Source organism: Nomia melanderi, chromosome 8, assembly GCF_051020985.1.
Source record: "Nomia melanderi isolate GNS246 chromosome 8, iyNomMela1, whole genome shotgun sequence".
Classification (NCBI taxonomy): Eukaryota; Metazoa; Arthropoda; class Insecta; order Hymenoptera; family Halictidae; genus Nomia; species Nomia melanderi.
The window spans coordinates 18,390,762-18,410,063 of record NC_135006.1 but is presented as its reverse complement, the minus strand read 5'-3'; the positions used below and the strand labels follow the sequence as shown (position 1 = coordinate 18,410,063).

The following is a 19,302-nucleotide window of genomic DNA, read 5'->3' as shown; positions in this document are numbered from 1 at the left end:
CGAGTTTCATGAGACACAGCCTTTAGAGAATTCTTGTCTAGTGAATTTCGTAGGCCAATGATTCACAAGCGTTTTCGCGCTACCTGTTATGAAATCTTCGACGGATGATACAAAAACACGTGTTCTTTTACATTTAAACCGTGTAAGTTTCGCGTTATTCGAGTCGATTCAAGGAACGCAAGAGTAGGTAGGTAAAACAGTGCGGAACGGGCGTGAAAGAGGCGGCATTTTCCGTAAGAAAACCGGTGTAACAGAAGCATTTACGCGGATGATTGAAGGGGAAAGTGGTGAAGCAGCAGAGCGGCCATTTTATGTTAGTATGACGTAGAGGCTGGGTGTAGCTTCGCGTTCAACCGTCCGTGTACTCTTGGAAAAGGCGAGAAAATCTGAATTCTGATGCTGGGGTCCAGGTAAATGCACGCACCACGCGCTGAACGTGTGAACCGTAAGATTAAGCCTGACGAACGCGAGGATACTAGTTAAATACGGAAGTACACACAGGGGGTAGCCGAGAAGAGCGAGCATGAGCGAAGAAAGCAATCCCCGAACGCTTTATGTGGGTAATCTAGACACTACGGTGTCGGAGGATCTTTTGTGCGCACTTTTTTCGCAAATAGGTGCCGTGAAAGGATGCAAGATCATAAGGGAACCGGGGAACGATCCGTATGCGTTTGTCGAATTCACGAATCATCAGTGCGCGGCCACGGCGCTAGCCGCCATGAACAAGCGATCTTTCCTGAATAAGGAAATGAAGGTTAACTGGGCAACGAGCCCTGGAAATCAGCCGAAGTTGGACACCAGCAATCATCATCACATATTCGTCGGCGATCTGTCACCGGAGATCGAGACGCAAACCTTGAAGGAGGCGTTCGCGCCGTTCGGCGAAATTAGCAACTGTAGAATTGTACGTGATCCGCAAACTATGAAGAGCAAAGGGTACGCTTTTGTATCTTTCGTGAAGAAATCCGAGGCTGAGGCAGCGATAGCGGCAATGAACGGTCAGTGGCTTGGGTCTAGAAGCATCAGGACAAATTGGTCGACCAGAAAACCACCACCCCCAAGGTCCGAAAGGCCACGACATTCAAACAATAGTAAACCTAACTACGAAGAGGTATGGCAGTGTTTTCCGTAACTTATTAGCCTTAGTCGACCTTAGTTATCCTTGCGTCCGATCCAAACACGTACAAGTTGCCTATCTCAGAAAATATGATATTTACGTACGGTTCGTTTGTCGAATATATATATACATATATATACATATAAATTACTTTGTTTCTGTTATTGTGTTTTTCATGTATTACTCGTCGACAGGTATATAACCAAAGTAGTCCAACCAATTGCACAGTATATTGTGGAGGTTTCACGAATGGTATTACGGATGACTTAATAACCAAAACATTTTCCCCGTTCGGCACCATCCAAGACATAAGAGTATTCAAAGATAAAGGATATGCGTTTATTAAATTTACTACTAAGGAAGCGGCGACACATGCCATAGAATCTACACATAATACGGAAATTAACGGTAGCATTGTTAAATGTTTTTGGGGAAAGGAAAACGGAGATCCTAATAGCGTGGGTCCTAATGCGAATCACCAAGCTCAACAGGTTATTTGAATGCATACAACTGTTTACGACCTACAAAATTTTCTTCCCTTCGATTTGTATTTGGGAAAGCATGTCGAATCATTGTATTACGTTACTGCACACTGTAGAAAAAGAAGAATATATTAACATGTAGAATGTTTTATGTAACAGGTTACAGCTGGAGCTGGTCAGTATGCATATGGATATGGTCAACAAATGGGTTACTGGTATCCACAAGGATATCCGCAAATGCAGGGTCAGTTTTTACAGCCTGCACAATACTATAGCCAATACTACGGACAACAGGCTCAATATATGAATAGCATGCGAATGCCTGCTCCTGGTGCAGGCACATGGCAATCTGCACAAGCAACTGCCGCACCACCGACCGCGACTGCACCATTGCCACCAGGTCAGCAACCTGCCATGGTAGCATACACCATGCCGCAATATCCTACGCAATGAAATTGATCAATAATCGGCATCAACTAATTGTTACATATGATACATTTGCCCCTGGGGCTTTTGCAAAAACTGTTCTGTCATATACCTATTCTAACAGATTTATTGGTATTTTGACTGCAGCATCATATGTGCAAATATCCACTTTCTACTTCGGTCGAAGTAACACACTGTAAAGAATGCTCCTAAATTTGGTTGTCCCAATATTGACTGATATTGAAATGCTCTTACTGCAAAAGAACTGTTCCATCAAAAAGTTCAAAGTGATATGTATTTACATATATATATATATACACACATAAACAGACACAGAGACAGACACAGGCATATTTCCTTTATACGTTTCCCTTGCCAAACAATAGAAACGTATACCGTTTTAACGAATGCAAGCGTATCAGCTTGCAATGCTCATTGAAAAATTAAACAAGTGAAACCACGGAATTCAAAAGAATTTATCATTGCAGTCAATCTGTCAGCGTGATTGAATAATCTTATCAAAAAAGCGTTTGTATTCATGGTGTTGAATGAGGTATATTTCTGAACTTAAGGTTGCAGCCCCTTGACGAGCCCTGCATTCGTTGTGCTGCGTAAGGTGTACGTATGTATGCGACCATTGTGTTGTTATATTTTTAATATTTTTGCCACAATTACCAATCTTTAGTTTATTTCAAATCATTAATGAGCAAAGATGAATGTTCATTTATGGTAAACAGGAAGTATGACATTGAACATAGTATAAGATAGAGAGTATAGGTAGACACGGCGCCTGTGATGTAGCTAGACTTGGATGCATGCTTTAACGTATGCAGGGCCCTTATTAAAATACACTATGCGAGTCGGTAAACGAGTTGTAAACTTTCCTCGTTATGTGATATTTATCGTCGGTGGTAAATGTACAAAACTTTCTTACAAACGGTTTAGAAGAAGAAAACGAAAAAAAGAGTATTCCAGAAAGTGTGTCAAAAAAACGAAATATTTTTATGTCGAACTTGACTTGCGTACATTGCATTGTATACACTTTAGTGACTCCTCTCCATTTGTACAGAAAAGCGGTAAACCTTGGTGTAATTATTACAACGTAATTTAAGTGTAACGGTAATGATAAAAACTTCCACTAAGGAATGGAGTCACTATCGTCCTGTCTTTGTTAAAATTGTGCACTGGAAGTCGGCATTATGTTTCCTTTGGTAGACATAGTGTATCGAGAATCTTTTGTCTCATAAACAATCAGTGTATCAATTGACAATCACCTTTGATATTATCTGATACTTTTGACATCGTTGTAATTATTGCATGGCACGATATTTATATCTTCGTGTCTTCCAATTAATGCAGTAGATATATATTTGTTGCACACTTTACACACACTACGCACACACTACGCACACACGCACACACACGCATACATACACACATACACACACACACGCGCACACACGCACACAAGATTTCATTCCTTGAGTTTCAGTGGTGTTAGCTTTAATATTTATTTTTTTTTTCCTTTATTGATTTTGCCTCTTTACATCTAATTGTACTTTAAAAGAAAAAAAACAAACTAATACTTTGTATCCTATGTATTGAATTACGAACCATTTAATGAATTGCTTGGTAATGATAAAAGGATTAGAATGAATTAGTATAACGAATACTAATTGACACAAAGTTTCACCACCGACGATAAAAAGCCATAAACCTTTCAAAACCCATTTGTATAAAGTCAGTACTGAATGTAATAACAGGAGAAAAACAAAGTCGAACATAGCAATGATTAATTGACTGCGATAAGTGATATCGAACGACGGAGAGCCAATTTAAGAAAAAACAACTTGTCTATGGATTAATAATAATCAGTGAACCGATGGAAGACATTAAAAAAAAAAAAATGTTATATAAAGAGTAATTTAGGTACAGCAGGGTGTGAAACCCTTGAAAATGCTTAGGATAATGTTATCTTATAATAAAAACAAATTGTCCTTTGAATGAAAAAAAAAGGAATAAATATTTAAAATACACAATATTTTGTATTATTTCATAGCCCACGTTAATACAAGATATAAAGTTATGAAATAATAACAAAAGTCGTTTTTTAAGTTTATAAGAGGCGTCGTAGTACCTTCGCTTACAACTGGTTAAAAGGAAAACTGTAAAAAAAAGTAATATAACGAGTTTTTTAAGTACATACAAGGTAATTTTATTTTACAGCCGACATACTTTTATAATAACCACTTACTTTAACTAAAGATGATATTCATTATCAACAAATAATCATTTCGTCGAGCATTTAAAATATTTATGATTGGATGACTGACATAGAAGACAATATTTAGATTATCGGGCGTAGCGTAAATTTAATGCTAAGTACAATCATTGCAACGTATCAAAGGTAACACAATATTTTTTTAAATATATAAAACGCATACTTTAAAAAGTGCATTGTTGCATTGATTTAGTACAAAACGTATTATTGCCACTAGGTACATATTATCAATGTAGTAGTCTTCTTGCAAATATATATATATATATATATATATATATAATTGATATTAGCTAGAGATATTTTAATGTTTGTAATCGAAACGCGTATATAACAATGCACCAAGCTCGTGAAATCATTCAACTGATACATTTACGTGGGAACTCTGCTGCAGTCGTTCACTTTTAAAAAGGAAAACAATTGAAATGCGCTAGAACAATTTGTACTATACACCTTATTACATACAAACATGCGTTCCTCGATCTCGATCATACGCCGGAAAAATATTAAGGAGGATATTTTGTATTTCTGTACAGTGGTAGATAATGTAAAACTATTCAATTACATTTCAAAATTACCATTTAATCGCATGTCCTCGCTAAGTATATCAACATTAATTAAACATGGATGTATTCCTTTTTTTTTCTATTGAGCGAATAACACTGCCGACACAATATATTGAAAATCAGTTGCTCAACGAAACACTTTTAATTTCCAATCTGCTATAGTGATCCATCTTGTTTCGCGCGCTTTCATTTTTAAGCAATCTATAATACTGTTGGAAAATACAAGTTTGGCATTTAATGGAAAGCATAATTCAATGAAGGGGTTTGCCAAAGAAATTTCTATTTCCTCCGATTCTCGTTACTTGCGTTTACCTATTTCGCTAATAATTCTATTTTTCGCAAAGAAATTCATTCTAACATTATTTCCCGCGACATTGGCTTACGAAGCGATAGAAGCGTTGATAGTTGCTACCTTGCTTCTAACGATATGGAGAAAACGGAAGTCGAAACATGTACAAATTAAATAACAATATCTGTGCAATCATTTCTCAACGATCGACGTGTACGCTGTACAAGGTTCCCCTTTTTTTTCTTTCTTTTCTTCTTTTAATTTAAATGACGTTAACATTAGTGTCATTATTCTGTTTATATTCTTAAGAAGTTCCCTATTATGAGTTGTTATAAAAGTAGCAAAATAACTTAATCGAGGCTGAGCGTGTTTTTAATGTGGAAGGCCAGGGATGTAAATAGATATATATGTGTATACCCATATTGATAACAGTCTGATGTGCAAGATCATCAAAAAGATTCGATTAACGCCATTACTTTACTTATGCGCATAATAAAGTGTTCAACACGCAACACAATTTCACATAACACAAAGATTATAGTGCAGTTACAACGCAAGAAACAATTGTACAGGACGCAATTAAATGTGCATGGCACTGCACTCTCCAAACGAAAAAAAGTGTCACCTTAATTTAACGTTCAATGTGCAAATTCATTAGTTAAATAAGTGACCTTTTATAAATGAGCAATACATATCAAACTTAATATATTTTTATTGACGCACTCTACTGCTAAAGTAAACTTATTTGGCATTATTTGTATCATCAGTTCTATTTTTTTTTCTTTCATATTCTTAGTAGACAATAATGATGTGCACTTTGTGCTGCAAATATACATTACAATTCCTACAATTTCTCTAACGATCTAAATCAATTGCAACTCACGTGGAAATTCTATTAGCTGAACAGATATAGATTCTGTCTCTTTTGTTCATCAAATATTCCGTGGCAGAAATTTAAAAAAAAAAAAAGAAAAAGAAAAAACTTCAACACGTGCCACGTGTTACGAATTTCTATCTATCGTTATCGATCAATTTTTATCTACTAATCACGCCAGAGAAGCTTTGAACTCGTTGCATTAATGTCATCAATGGATAAATCATGACGAGTTACCGCTACTTGCCGAAATCGACATTTCACGCTTCTTCTTATCCGAAGTATGCGTCAAATAAATTTATGGGAGACTAATTTTAAAGAAAATTCAATGTGAAACGATATTACATCAACATCGAAGCTTATTAATACCGCGCCGCGATAAACGCGTTTCTTTAAATTACTGATATCGTACAAGCACAATCACCTTTTTTTGTTTTTATTTGAGCATTTGAAGCAGTAGATGGATATCAAAAAACATTTATATATGCGATTTCATTTTTATAGCGTACATTTATAATTAACAGTATTCTTTTTCTTTTATCCGTAATATGTACTTATAAATATTTTCAATTTCACACGGTTCAAATATATTTCCAGTTCGTTGTCTCATAGATAAATCTCATCAAATCAGAACTCGATGCACAATCCTGATAATTCTAACGAATCACACCCCTCCTCCCCCCCCCCCAATTCGCTAAGAGTCGTAAAACATAACAAGATTAACATTTTTGGATACGCTTTACGGTATGCGATTTGTTAGACTTTACAAAAATTTGCGTACTAGAATTTGGTTTCTCTCACTCTTCATTTCGAATACGTGCTTGTACAAGGTACCCTCCGGAAACTCTATTAATTTTCATGCTTATCCGATAACTTCGCTATGCATTCATTTCCAATTACATTAATTCTTTTATTATCTGATTGGACGTGTGCATTTCTCATGTGCAAATGCAGTCTTCCTAGTGATATCTTTTCAACTTAATTGTGCTTGATTAATAGTGAAATATTTACACTGCTTTTCTTGTCATGAAAGTGCATACTGCTTTTGTCTTCGTTATAGAATTATACCTTCTTTGTGTTTCAATAATGCGAATATTTAAATATATCTACCGAGATATCAAAGAAACGTAAGTACTAATTTAACAAAAGCGAAGCTCGTCTCAGTGAAGAGAAACACAACTGAAACTACGAGACGGCTTTTCCTATGATGTGAACACATGAAAAGAATGGTAATAGTGCGAAAAAAGAAAACCGTGTACCTACAGACATTGGAATTCTAATATCGGTATTATCGCGTGTGAAACTTAATTCTACTATACCTGATTACTGGATGGAGTATGGAATGTATTACATATATATACATATGTATATATATATATATATATATATATATATATATATATATATATATATATATATATATATGTGTGTGTGGTATAAAGCTGTTAATATTACAGTGTTATAGCTGCAATACGGTTTAAAAAACACGCATAGCAATAGTGTCTTTCGCTTATCGTAATATTCTTTTTTTTTCTCTATTTATAGATATTACCATTTGTAAATTAACTTCAAAAATGTTAGAAGCTGATGTATTTACATTTTGTAATAATTAATATCGCAGAAAATCACTTTTGTATATTTCTCGTCATTCGTAATTCTTACTGTTTCCGTTGCTCTGTTAGACTGGCAAACCGACAGTCAAACTTATTCTTAAGCGTCATGCTTTTTAGCTATTTCTTAATGATCATAGACTTACGTCACCGTACTCCAAACTCCATTTCTCGTACGCTGCCAAACTCGCGGGTGATACCGATCTACGGATTCGTTTCAGCGAATCACGGAAATCTTGCATTGTGATGTTGCGCACTGAGTTTAGATCCAGTTCCTTTACTTGATCTGGATTGAGCTCTGCGCAATATTAAAGTTTATGAACCACGAAAGGAAATATCGATATACTCTGGCGATACGATCGACTGTCTGGCCAATGCACTAATATCCATTCAGTCTTAGCCACAAGCGGAATAAAAGGAATAGCACGAAACACAGAATCTTCGACTCACCTCTAATAGGACCAAGCGCTGCATCTTTGGCTAAGCCTGTCAAGTCGCTGCCGGAATATCCTTCCGTCAAAATTGCCATGTCATTTAGCTCTTCTGGCGTCAGCGGATCGTTATGTTTAGCTAAAAGTCGTTTCAACAAAATGATTCTCGTCCGCAAATCGGGCAATGTGACGTACACGCGTTTCGTGAATCTTCTTAAGACAGCTTCGTCTAATTCTTGAGGTCTATTCGTAGCAGCCATGACCAGCACTCTTTCTTCCGGATTACACGGTAACCCATCGAATTCAACTAAAAACTCTGTTTTCAACCGCCTGAATACCAATATTAATCATCGATTAAACAACAAACGTCGATTGCCCTGTTCGCTCTTTAATTTCAAGAAAACCATACCTCGAGGCTTCATGTTCGTTATCTTTACGTTCACTTAACAGCGAATCCACTTCGTCGATAAAGATCACAGATGGCTGTAACTCTCGCGCTATAGCGAAAAGAGCTCTCACTAATTTTTCTCCTTCCCCGACATACTTTGACGTAAGACTAGCAGCAGATATTGAAAAGAACGTAGCATTGCACTGAGTAGCCACCGCACGCGCGAGCAACGTCTTCCCGTTACCCGGTGGACCGAACAGCAACAGTCCCCTGGCTGGTGTCCTTAGACCAGTAAACAATTCTGGTCTCAACGAAGGTAAGATTACCATTTCTTGTAACGCTTGTTTTGCAGTCTGCATTATTGGAGCAGAAAAATATAGTAATTTATGTCTATACGTTTTCTAGATGCGATCGGATACGTAAACATATTATGTTCGAACCTCTTGGCCAGCAATATCTTCCCAATGTACTGCTGCCCCTCCCTCTAAAATTTCATCTACGATAACTTGTGCAAGCTTTGGATCCACACCCTTTAAAATAGGTACTTTTCTAGTAGGCGTTCCTCTATTACTATTTGTTGCAGTAGGCGTGCCCGGCCTCCTTATAGGCGAACCATTTCCAGGTACAGACAATTGTCTTTTTACGGAGGGTGGTGTAGACGTTGGCTTAACAGGTGCAACTCGATGGCAAGATTGAACTGGCGGTGATCGACCCATACTTCGAGGCAGCGTCTGACTCTTACTTATAGCTGTACCGACTCTTTTTCCGGGAACAGATAATTTTCTTCCGGACGCTATAACAATATCGTAGAATTAACGACATATAAAAAATGGAAATTACAGAATTAGGTTTCTCGCTATCGATATACGTAAAAGATTCTGAACAAGGCTAATATAGAGAAAAACTATAGCAAAGAATAAGATACAAGACAAACATGTTAAAACATAGAAAACGCTACTGTTAATGTAATCGAAGTTAATGTATAATATTTGAAATGCTTCAGTATAATAATCGATATGTGATAGTGTGAAGACCAAAAATTGTTAACATTTCACAAGTGTATTAGTACTTGTACCGTCGAGATTTATATATATATATATATATATATATATACACATACGTATAAATAAAGTTTAGTATAACGTTCAAACATTAAATTTAACATATAAAAGTAAATGCATGTATCTTGTTGTAAAAAGTAAATGTGTCTGTAGCATCAGCTCAGTGTACCAAAACATAAAGTAAATCGATCCATTTCAATATATTTTTTAAAGAAAAACTTTTTAAAATGAATTTTAAACCTTTATACAAAGCATGTTATCGTGCAACTGACTAATCTCTCGCTTCTAATATCACTTCTGCTTCATATGCATACATTCTTCAGTCGTAGATAAATAATTTCAATTTACCAAAAGTTTTATTCAAATAAATACTACGTCGTGTAACTAAGATACGGTAAAACTACTGCAAATGTAACAATCGATATAACAACATTTCTACATTCACTACTGATGGAGCTACTCTCAAAAAATGGTACAAATGCATACGTTAACAATGGAATAGAAATAACACTTGTAAAGAAGCGACTATTAGAAATATTATACTAACAAATTTACAAGAAAGTTTCCATGTAAGCCCAGAACTTCAGACAAACAGTACCTTCAGAATGGGCACAATAGTTTTTTGGTGAACGTGGCCTTAACTTGGGAATTTGGGTACATGTATTCTGCCCTATATTCACTGTTTGTGTACTGTTTGTGTTCTTTGTATGATTTGTGTTTAAAGAAGATCGAGTTGTTTGTAGTGTGTGTATATTGCGACGAGCCCTCAGATTCTTTCCTGGATGTTCGGTGTCCGCTTTATTTCCAGGACCGTGACAATCATTGGAGATATCCATGTTTTTCAGCTCACACACACTCACTACAAAAAGGAAAAACATTCTCTGCCATGCTGCAGTAGGCTACATAGCTAAATACTGATTGAACTCAGAAATTTTCTCAACTTCTGTTAGAATTTTCAACTATTTAACTAATATTTAAGTATGAAATGAGCACGCGCGCGCGGACAGCTATTAGAAATGCTGCTATATGATGAAGTCTGGCTACTAGTTTATACATTAATATTTGCTCCGCTTATGAAAGAATATAATGTGCCAAAAATAAATTCGTCAAAGAAAGGGAGAGATAACGCGCGCATGCATACACGCACATATACATTCACACGTAGGTACACACACTCGCACACGCATACGCGTAAACATTATAAACAATTAACACATGAGCATGCTAAATACATTAATCATGTATTATTCCTTAAGCTGTTACCAGAACTTAATCTAAAATTAAAGAGAATTCTGTGTTCACGATATTAGGTAAAAAGCTGTGCTTTTCATTGGGCAAAAAGCTGGAACAGCTCAAGGAATGTAATACTTATCGATGATATAAATCTACGAACCAAGGAAGTCCAGTCTGTCCTTTGCCATTGCTAAGTTAGTGCGCATTTTATCATGCAACCTCTGAGCATGTTCCCATACTTCTCCACGGCCACCGCTGCATTCTATGGCTATTCCTTTCTCCAATTCTCCGATACCTTTCTTGTACAGTTCAATCGCCATTTCCTTCTGGCCTAATAAACATAAATTTTATTTGTACACTTAATGCGATCGACAAATAATAATTATTAATCTAATACCTTCATTATCCTCGTCAATTTTCAACGCTTTACTAATAAATTCAAAAGCTCTACGATGATGATGTTTTTGTTTTGCAAACAGCGGGTCCCCAGGTCCAGGACCTATAGATCTTCTAGGTATTTGCGACATTCCTTCATTCTCTGTTTGTCCAGAATTATTCAAATTGTTATTTATAGTTTCAACGGACTTTTGACCGACTACTATCTCCAATTGGCAGCTTTGCTTGGAAGCCTGTCTTCGTTGGATCAGCTGAGACGTGGATGTATACAAATACTTAAACACCACGAACAATTGATAAAGAAGCGTTCGCAGAACATTGAAAAGCAGTATCAAGGGGAAAGAAACAATGTAGAGATTACGTTTGTGTACCGACGGTTGAGGAGTGTCGAGAAATCGGTGATTATGGTGGCAATGATTGTGATGATGACTGTTGCAATTAATAGTGGTCGTAGTTTTATCGTTATTCTCATTTTTGGTCACGCAAAGCTTTTTCGGCGATTTGGTGCCGAATTTTCGGATCGGGCGACCGCCATCGCTGTAAGACATCTCCTTTCACGAAATTTTCAAAATCGTATTGCACGGATCGCTTTTATTAACGTCAAAAATAATTCAGACTAAACAACATTCCGATATTCCCAACGTTACGAGAACATTGGGCGAAAATGAATATATACCAGTCTTATACCATGTTTTTCGTTCTTTTTCTCTTAAAAAATGTTTTGGTATCTCGATAAACGGTTTCGAAAGATAATTGGCGTGCTTTTCGAAACTGTCTCCTCCTTCGAGGAGAACGAGGGACGAGAACAAGAAGACTCGGAATTCCGAGATCCTCGGAATCGACGGATTACGAACGAAATCGAGTGGTTTGTGGTCTTCTTCAGCATCGCTTGTTTTGATTCGCGTTCAACTTGAAGCATCGATGTACAATAACATCGAGTTATGAGCATCGACAAGCGTCGTTTTACAAAATCACGTATACAACAATATATAACTTAAGGAAAGGATTCAGATGGTAGCTCAGTGTATACTCACAGAAGATAGATTATCCTATGCACTTGCGCTCTTCACCATAATCCTCTTGCACATGCGTATATTTTGATATTCCTCTTCTTCTACGAGAATTTTCGTAACTTTGCAACATGTACGCATACCTGTGTGTATGTGTGTGTGTGTGTGTGTGTATTTTCATTTACAACAGCCAAACTATGGAAGTTCATACAGTATTCAACTTTTAAAAGTAAATCTCCAAACGGAATTCAGAACGAACGGAAATTCGTATTCTTTTCAAGAAGTTTCAATATCTTTGAATTAACATGAAAATACCACGAGATTTTATTATAACGCTTCGTTTGCAAGGTTCTGCGCAATTAAAAGAATACGATTAAGTCGATTCTATAGAAAGACAAAGACGTAACGGAAAATATACAGTTTTATTATTGAATCTCTCTAACAGAAATTGTTTGTCGCGTTTCGCGATTCACGATTCACGAAGCAGATGCATTTTGTTCAAATGAAAGAGAACAACTGAATTTCGCGACTAATCAGCATTATCGGAAAGATAACCTTGACAGATTAAAATCGTCAATAACGTGGATGAAATTTCATTCCATATTAAACGCGATACATAGGATAGAACTGTCTACATTAAATTGATTATATCATATCTTATTATTATATCTTTATTTTGGAAAATGCATATCAATGAATTATGTATACCTACGCGTCAGAAATAAAAATACCCAACTGTCGATGTTAGTTACTCGGGAGACATCCTCTTTAAGAGCCGTCTGATGTGTAATGACATTTACGTGGTTAGCAACGAGGAGAAAATAAACTGTAAATCGTGTTTAAAAACGCGGGAAATGGGGTGGAATATAGATAATCGTCAACTGTTTCACGATAAAATATTTATCAATCGATGATAAACTAGTTTGAGCATTTAATTCAGCGTATCGTGTTAGTGTGGAAGAGTATCCTGTAGAGGTCTTCCGACTTAGTGCCGCCATTTTCTCCTTTGGTTCTGCGTTTTACATTCCAGAGATTGCTTTGAGGGCAAGATGTCGTCCGCGAGTGGTGATGAGACCGAGATTGCTTTAAATGAACCCGGTAAGAAGATGATCTTATTTAAAGAAACTGTATTCGGTATTTTAAGATTACGTTTCACGTTCCCCCGAATTGCGTGATTGTACGAGCAATGTAACAGTGGTAGCGATACACCCGGCAGCTCGCCGAAGGCCTGCGACCCGCCATTGAAATGAATGGCGTCTCGTACACGCGTGTAACGTGTAAATATCCCGGTCGCATTAAGTAATCTTTTTATCTTTCTTCTATGTTTCGTCCACCTTCTAGTACGACGCACGAGGTCTAGTCGTACGCGTAAGACCGCCGTTGTGGCGAAGAAATCGCCCGTGAAGAAACTTCTGGCAAGGGCAACACGTTCGCCGAAAAAAGTACAGGAAATCGAAGAGATCGAAGTGCGTAAGCCCGACGACAATGCCGCGGATAATTGTCCCGATCATCGAATTTTCTCATCGACATTGCATTTAACGAAAGTAAATGGTTATTGTTATTTTTTTCAGGAGGAGGAGTCCGTGTTCCAAGGGGAAGTTGTTATGGAAAGCATTCCAGAAAATGGAGTGCAAAGGTTCACCGATATAATCCAGCAGCACGACGAAGATGAATCGTCTATGTTACACTTAGAACTGGACGATTCCACCGATGCTGCTGTTCATGAAATTAATATGAATCAAAGTGTGCAGATAGAAGAAGATCAGGAAAATGTCCCTGATTCCGAGACATCCGAATCTCAAATTGTAAGTAATATGTTTACATGGGAAGAAGTGGAAGAGGACATGGAAATATTTATAATGTAAATCCTTTTTCATCAGGATCATTCCACCGTGGTGTCAGATCATATGATTATAGAAGAGAGCAGTATGGACAAAGTTGACATGTTAAATGACCAAGAACAAATCGATATGGAGGGACAAGATACAAGTAACGACGAGACAAATCAACGCGTGTTAATAGATTTCCAAGAAGTAATAACCGACGACGGGGAACCTATAACACAAGTAACAGAAATTTTGGAGTCTGAGGAAATTGAGCCTGAAAATGTTTTAACCGAAGATGCTGGAATTGAAGTTATGGAAGTAGACGATTCTCAACAAGAAGTATCAGAAGTTGTGGAGAATGTTACAGAAATGTTGCCGGATAGAACAGAAGAAACGGAAATATCCGAAATTACAGAGGTAATGGATGCTGATGCAGAGTGCTCGCCTCGAAGTACTATTAAGAAAACAGAACCAGACACAGAGGCCGTGTCCGAGGATGAGTTACCTACCGAAGCTGCAGCAAAGGTATATTCTTATGAACGTTGTGGATAGAGAGTACAACTTGCACAGTTCGATAACTTTTAACCATGGATTCGCAGGAGCCTGAAACGGAAGCGGTGTCCGACGAAGAACTACCAGCTGCGGCGCCTGCAGACTTGGGAGAAACAGAATCTGTTTCGGAGGATGAACTACCACCGGATAGTGAAAAGAAGAAGAAGAGCGGGATGAAAGCTATGAGCAAGACTCCCGAGAAGAAAAATAAAACGGAAGGCGGAAGTAAGTAGCAACGGAGCAAAGATTTATGTGTAATATGGGAAATTCGTTATCGTTATTGATTCATAATTACCGTTTCCAGGTAAACGGAAGTTGAACGCAGAAGGGGAATACGATCCTAGTTCACCGACGTCTGAAAATAACGATGAAACGCCAGCCAAGAAGGTGGCACTTTCAACTGAAACGGAAGTCGGGGATAATAAACAAGAAACTAAACCAGCATCTCCAAAGAAAAAGACTCTACCCGAACTAGAAAAGTATTGGAAGGCAGTTAACGAGGATCCATCAGATTTCACGGGATGGACGTATCTCCTTCAGTACGTTGATCAAGAAGTAAGTAGGAAACGGAGAGGAGACACGGCTGTGATAACACCACCATTGAAAATGTTTCGTTCACCGTAGAACGATGCGGAAGCTGCCCGCGAAGCTTATACCAAATTTTTGGAGCGTTATCCATATTGCTACGGTTACTGGAGAAAGTTCGCTGATTACGAGAAGAAGAAAGGCAACCCCGAAAATGTCCAAAGGGTGAGTCAACTCGTTTACCATATTTATTAGGCTACCTTTCATTATGATATCATTTAATTAACGCAATCTAATGAAAATAGCTCGAGTTAGGAAGACGCGTGGGCAGTGTGCACGCACGTAAATATGGTTTTCCCTTCCAACAGCCTAGCACGTCTTGCGGCACCTATACGACTCTCTCCGTTTACCAAATAGCTAGTTACTTAATTATTCTGCGATATCTACAATATTATTGCGAACATTACTGTTTTACATATACCGTTTATACCGATATTCTACATACAATACGTAAGTCAAGCGAAGGCTAGTTGTTTCAATTTTGCGATATTTATCGTGCAAGATATTGTGTGTAATATTTACTGTAAGCATTTGTACACATAGCTTACTACAGAAAGTATTGTAACTTAAGCATAAGATGCGGTACCTTACTTAATGTAAGTAAGATTGGGTTGGGTGTTAAATCAAAGTCAGAAACAAAGACTTAGGACGTGAACGCGCCAGAGAGGGAGCAAGAAAAAGTGGCGGAAGACACAGAGGCACCCAGATTGGAACACTCCTTGACTTTAAGGTGAATGCACAATGCTCTGCAATCTCTGTGTTAATTAAATACTTTTATTTACAGTACGCGTACGATATGTGAGTATACGTTGCTAAAAAAAAACCGTAATGCTTAACGAAAGCTAAAAAAAACAAAAAAAAAAAAGAAATAGGTATAAGTCTACCCGCCACCAGCCCAATCAGTTGTAAACTGTTCTAAATGTGTTTGCAAATCATTACTACAGGTATTCGACCAAGGTTTGAAAGCTATTTCGCTCAGTGTCGACCTTTGGCTCCATTACATCAACCACTGCAAAACCGTCTACGAAAAGGATGAAGAAAAGCTTCGAGAACAATACGAAAGAGCTATTCAAGCGTGTGGTCTTGAGTTTAGGTATGAGTTACGTTTGTTGCATTGCGTACAATAGCCGACTCCTAATACGTATTACAATTCCTTGTTTACCTCCTCAGATCTGATCGTCTTTGGGAAAGTTACATAAAGTGGGAGTTGGAAGGTAAACGCTTCAGTCGAGTAACAGCACTGTACGATCGATTGCTGTGTACACCTACGCTTGGTTACATCTCTCATTTCGACGCATTTCAAGAATTTGTATCTTCAAATTTGCCAAACCGTATTTTAAGCGTTGACGACTTTCTCGCGTTACGCGCCGAGGTGAAGGCACTCTTGAAATCTGACGACAATAGCACTACCTCTGCAACAGACGATGCACCGCCTGGAGAAGAACCACCACCACATGAACTTCCACCTACCGACGAGGAAACTCGCGCCATTAGAGAAAAAATTATCAGTAGCAGACGTAAAATGCACAAAGCAAATATTATTGCAGTTGCCGCGAGATGGTCCTTCGAGGAGGGAGTAAGTATAATAAAAATGCAAACGGTATAACAGCTCGTACAGGCCTTGTTAATATTGATTGGTGAAATTTTATGAATAGATTAAAAGGCCTTATTTCCACGTGAAACCTTTGGAACGATGTCAGTTGAAAAACTGGAAAGAATATCTGGATTTTGAAATCGAGCAAAAAGATCAGAACCGGATAATTATTTTATTCGAAAGGTGTTTGATAGCCTGTGCTCTGTACGATGAGTTTTGGATGCTAGTAAGTCGATTATTTTTCCTATTTACTTGAATTCAATCATACGCAATGTGTGCTGATGCATATAGAAATGTTTGTTCGTTTTTTGTTTTCTTTTGACAGTTCGTTCGTTATTTGGAATCCTTGAAGGGTGACAACGTAGAGAAGATAAGAGACGTGTATTCTAGAGCGTGTATGGTGCATCATCCAAAGAAACCAAATTTGCATCTACAATGGGCGACGTTTGAGGAGGGCCAGGGGAATTTCGAGAAAGCTGCGAGCATATTGGAGAATATCGATAATGTATTACCAAATATGTTACAAGTGGCGTATCGAAGAATAAATTTGGAACGGAGGAGGGGAGATTTGGACAAAGCCTGTATATTGTATGAAAATTACATTAGCAATAGTAAAAACAGAACAATCGCAAATAACATCGCAGTGAAGTACGCACGGTTTTTGTGTAAAGTGAAAAACGATGTAGATAAAGCGATTAAAGTATTACTAAAAGCCACAGAGAAGGACAAAGATAATCCAAGACTTTATTTACAATTGATCGATTTGGGAATGCAAAGAACTCCTGTTGACACTCAAGAAATTGTAGGGTATATGGATATGTTCATAGAACGCGAACACGCCGATCTTGAACAGCGAGTACTTTTTGCACAGCGTAAAGTAGAATTCCTTGAAGATTTTAGCCCGGACATTCGACAGGTGTTGAAAGCCCACGAACAATTTCAGAAATGCATTAAACAGGCGAAAGAACGAAAGAAGACGAAAAGCGACGACACTAAAGCGTAAGTATCACTGCAACAAAAATATATTTCTGTTCGAATTAGTATAACTCGTGTAATTAATTATGCGTGTCACAGAGATACTTCTCCACCAAAGAAAGTGAAAACTGGTGACCAATCGAGCATACCACCACCACCTTCCGTCAGTTCACAGTCATCTTATCAATACAGTAGCGGCCCAAGCGGACCTTACCAATCGCAGCAGCAATTTCAAAGCAGTCAGTACGGTGGACAGGGTGGATATCAACAGGGCTATCAACAGTATCCACCTCCGTCAGACCCTAATTACGCCAATTATAATTGGCAGTACGGGCAAGGCGGACCTCAGGCGTACGGACCTTACAATCAGTGGGGATCTTATAATTATTATTAGTGGATTATCTAATGTTTTATCCGTACCAGCTTTCATTACGTTACCGTGTCTACTGTACATTTTATCATCCTTACTCTTCTTTTGTCCGAAAGGCGATCGACGAGAAAGGGAAACGAAATTCTTTAAAGTTCCAATGACACATCAGTGACCTGACACGAATCCTATTGCTACACGTCGTACCGAAAGTCTCCTTTCGGTACATTCAATCGATTCTTTGCATGAACTTGTCGTAATGTATTTCTAAGTAATGTAGCAGTATAGGAACATTAATAAATTTACGACTGTTGGATAAATATATTATTACGATTGTGACACGATGATAATATGTAGTTGACAAAAAAAAAAACATGCCATACATTACGAGAGTGAAATAAACTCTGTTCCATACTTTCCGAACACATATAAAAACAACAAAAAATATTTTGTATCTGCATCGAATTTGCACGATACAGATGTCCTGATGCTTTGATGTTTTATTCCGTGACGTTGTGTTACTTCTTCCACAAGGATATAGTAATTCAATTAATGTTGCCTTTAATTTGTAACAAGTATTTTTCTTTTTGGGCGTACTTAGTTTACGATAACGTAGATTTTAATGTGCGTCAAACGTACCGCTTGAGGAACTCTTTAAAAAAAAAAATATATATATATGTATGTACATACATACGTATGCATATATGTATATATATATATATGTGTGTGTGTGCGTGTATATGTATATATATATATATATATTTTTTTATGGGAGAGTAGATATTTAAATACCCTAGGAACTCCACGTAAGCGCACTTCGCGACATACTCACGGAATAGATATTGTTAACATTCGGTGATACAGTTTTGACAAAGGAGTGATTTGAGAAACGCGACTAAGTTTCTGTAACCTGTCGAGTTACAGAGGATGACCGTTAGTACCAATTAAATTCTGAGTTACAGGTGTATATTATATTTTACGTTATAATTTCGCATTTGTAACTAGGATTCGAATTTAGCCCCGAAATCGGCGTAAAGGTCACATACATTAAGTGCATTGTTTTCGTATGTGAATTTTTATAATTTGCAATAAATGAAATTTAAAAAAAAAAGTACGCAAATAACTTGTAGTGGAAATAGTGTATTGTTTGTATTACTTGGAAAATATGAAGGTAATATATTTGCGATTGTCGAAAGAATATAATTTTAAATTTGTGAATGATATTTGAATTCGTACTACTTG

At 37.3% G+C, this 19,302-nt stretch overlaps 3 protein-coding genes across 15 annotated transcripts; 2 read left to right on the top strand and 1 right to left on the bottom strand.

The window, feature by feature from the left end:
- Nucleotides 1–70: 70 nt before the first annotated feature.
- Nucleotides 71–4,064, top strand: Rox8 (TIA1 cytotoxic granule associated RNA binding protein Rox8). The gene is made up of 3 exons (XM_031977521.2): nucleotides 71–1,111; nucleotides 1,312–1,608; nucleotides 1,759–4,064. Exons 1-3 carry the CDS (start codon nucleotides 524–526, stop codon nucleotides 2,050–2,052), a joined length of 1,179 nt encoding a protein of 392 aa, XP_031833381.1. The 5' UTR covers nucleotides 71–523; the 3' UTR covers nucleotides 2,053–4,064.
- A 2,445-nt stretch (nucleotides 4,065–6,509) lies between these two features.
- spas (spastin) lies at nucleotides 6,510–13,355 on the bottom strand. 13 transcript variants are annotated; one of them, XM_031977538.2, is made up of 9 exons: nucleotides 12,870–13,352; nucleotides 12,186–12,265; nucleotides 11,153–11,293; nucleotides 10,916–11,086; nucleotides 10,121–10,381; nucleotides 8,902–9,254; nucleotides 8,483–8,814; nucleotides 8,093–8,403; nucleotides 6,510–7,940 (listed from the first exon to the last, which is right to left on the bottom strand). In XM_031977538.2, the coding sequence occupies exons 3-9, from the start codon at nucleotides 11,280–11,282 to the stop codon at nucleotides 7,777–7,779; spliced, it is 1,722 nt and encodes a 573-aa protein (XP_031833398.1). In that variant the 5' UTR covers nucleotides 11,283–11,293; nucleotides 12,186–12,265; nucleotides 12,870–13,352; the 3' UTR covers nucleotides 6,510–7,776. The 13 variants fall into 13 exon arrangements, with proteins under 13 accessions (XP_031833398.1, XP_031833397.1, XP_031833395.1 ...); XM_031977537.2 differs by having other exon boundaries at nucleotides 12,874–13,352; XM_031977535.2 differs by having other exon boundaries at nucleotides 11,153–11,402; nucleotides 12,186–12,304; nucleotides 12,870–13,351.
- Nucleotides 12,298–19,196, top strand: Prp39 (pre-mRNA processing factor 39). The gene is made up of 13 exons (XM_076370085.1): nucleotides 12,298–12,390; nucleotides 13,192–13,259; nucleotides 13,503–13,627; nucleotides 13,733–13,966; nucleotides 14,042–14,512; nucleotides 14,587–14,764; nucleotides 14,844–15,094; nucleotides 15,164–15,289; nucleotides 16,069–16,217; nucleotides 16,295–16,700; nucleotides 16,780–16,944; nucleotides 17,044–17,717; nucleotides 17,793–19,196. Exons 2-13 carry the CDS (start codon nucleotides 13,211–13,213, stop codon nucleotides 18,085–18,087), a joined length of 3,123 nt encoding a protein of 1,040 aa, XP_076226200.1. The 5' UTR covers nucleotides 12,298–12,390; nucleotides 13,192–13,210; the 3' UTR covers nucleotides 18,088–19,196.
- The last annotated feature ends 106 nt before the right edge of the window (nucleotides 19,197–19,302 follow it).

What these genes read in the sequence shown, in the direction of transcription:
- Rox8 (XM_031977521.2), top strand. Translation starts at nt 524, where the DNA reads ATGAGCGAAGAAAGCAATCCCCGAACGCTTTATGTGGGTAATCTAGAC. An exon ending in GTAAACCTAACTACGAAGAG is followed by an intron (nt 1,112 to 1,311) that starts GTATGGCAGTGT and finishes ACTCGTCGACAG; the next exon opens with GTATATAACCAAAGTAGTCC. An exon ending in CGAATCACCAAGCTCAACAG is followed by an intron (nt 1,609 to 1,758) that starts GTTATTTGAATG and finishes TTTATGTAACAG; the next exon opens with GTTACAGCTGGAGCTGGTCA.
- spas (XM_031977529.2), bottom strand. Translation starts at nt 11,699, where the DNA reads ATGTCTTACAGCGATGGCGGTCGCCCGATCCGAAAATTCGGCACCAAA. An exon ending in GGACAGACTGGACTTCCTTG is followed by an intron (nt 10,382 to 10,915) that starts GTTCGTAGATTT and finishes TCCTTTTTGTAG; the next exon opens with TGAGTGTGTGTGAGCTGAAA. An exon ending in AAGATATTGCTGGCCAAGAG is followed by an intron (nt 8,815 to 8,901) that starts GTTCGAACATAA and finishes CCAATAATGCAG; the next exon opens with ACTGCAAAACAAGCGTTACA.
- Prp39 (XM_076370085.1), top strand. Translation starts at nt 13,211, where the DNA reads ATGTCGTCCGCGAGTGGTGATGAGACCGAGATTGCTTTAAATGAACCC. An exon ending in GATTGCTTTAAATGAACCCG is followed by an intron (nt 13,260 to 13,502) that starts GTAAGAAGATGA and finishes TCCACCTTCTAG; the next exon opens with TACGACGCACGAGGTCTAGT. An exon ending in ACCCCGAAAATGTCCAAAGG is followed by an intron (nt 15,290 to 16,068) that starts GTGAGTCAACTC and finishes TCATTACTACAG; the next exon opens with GTATTCGACCAAGGTTTGAA.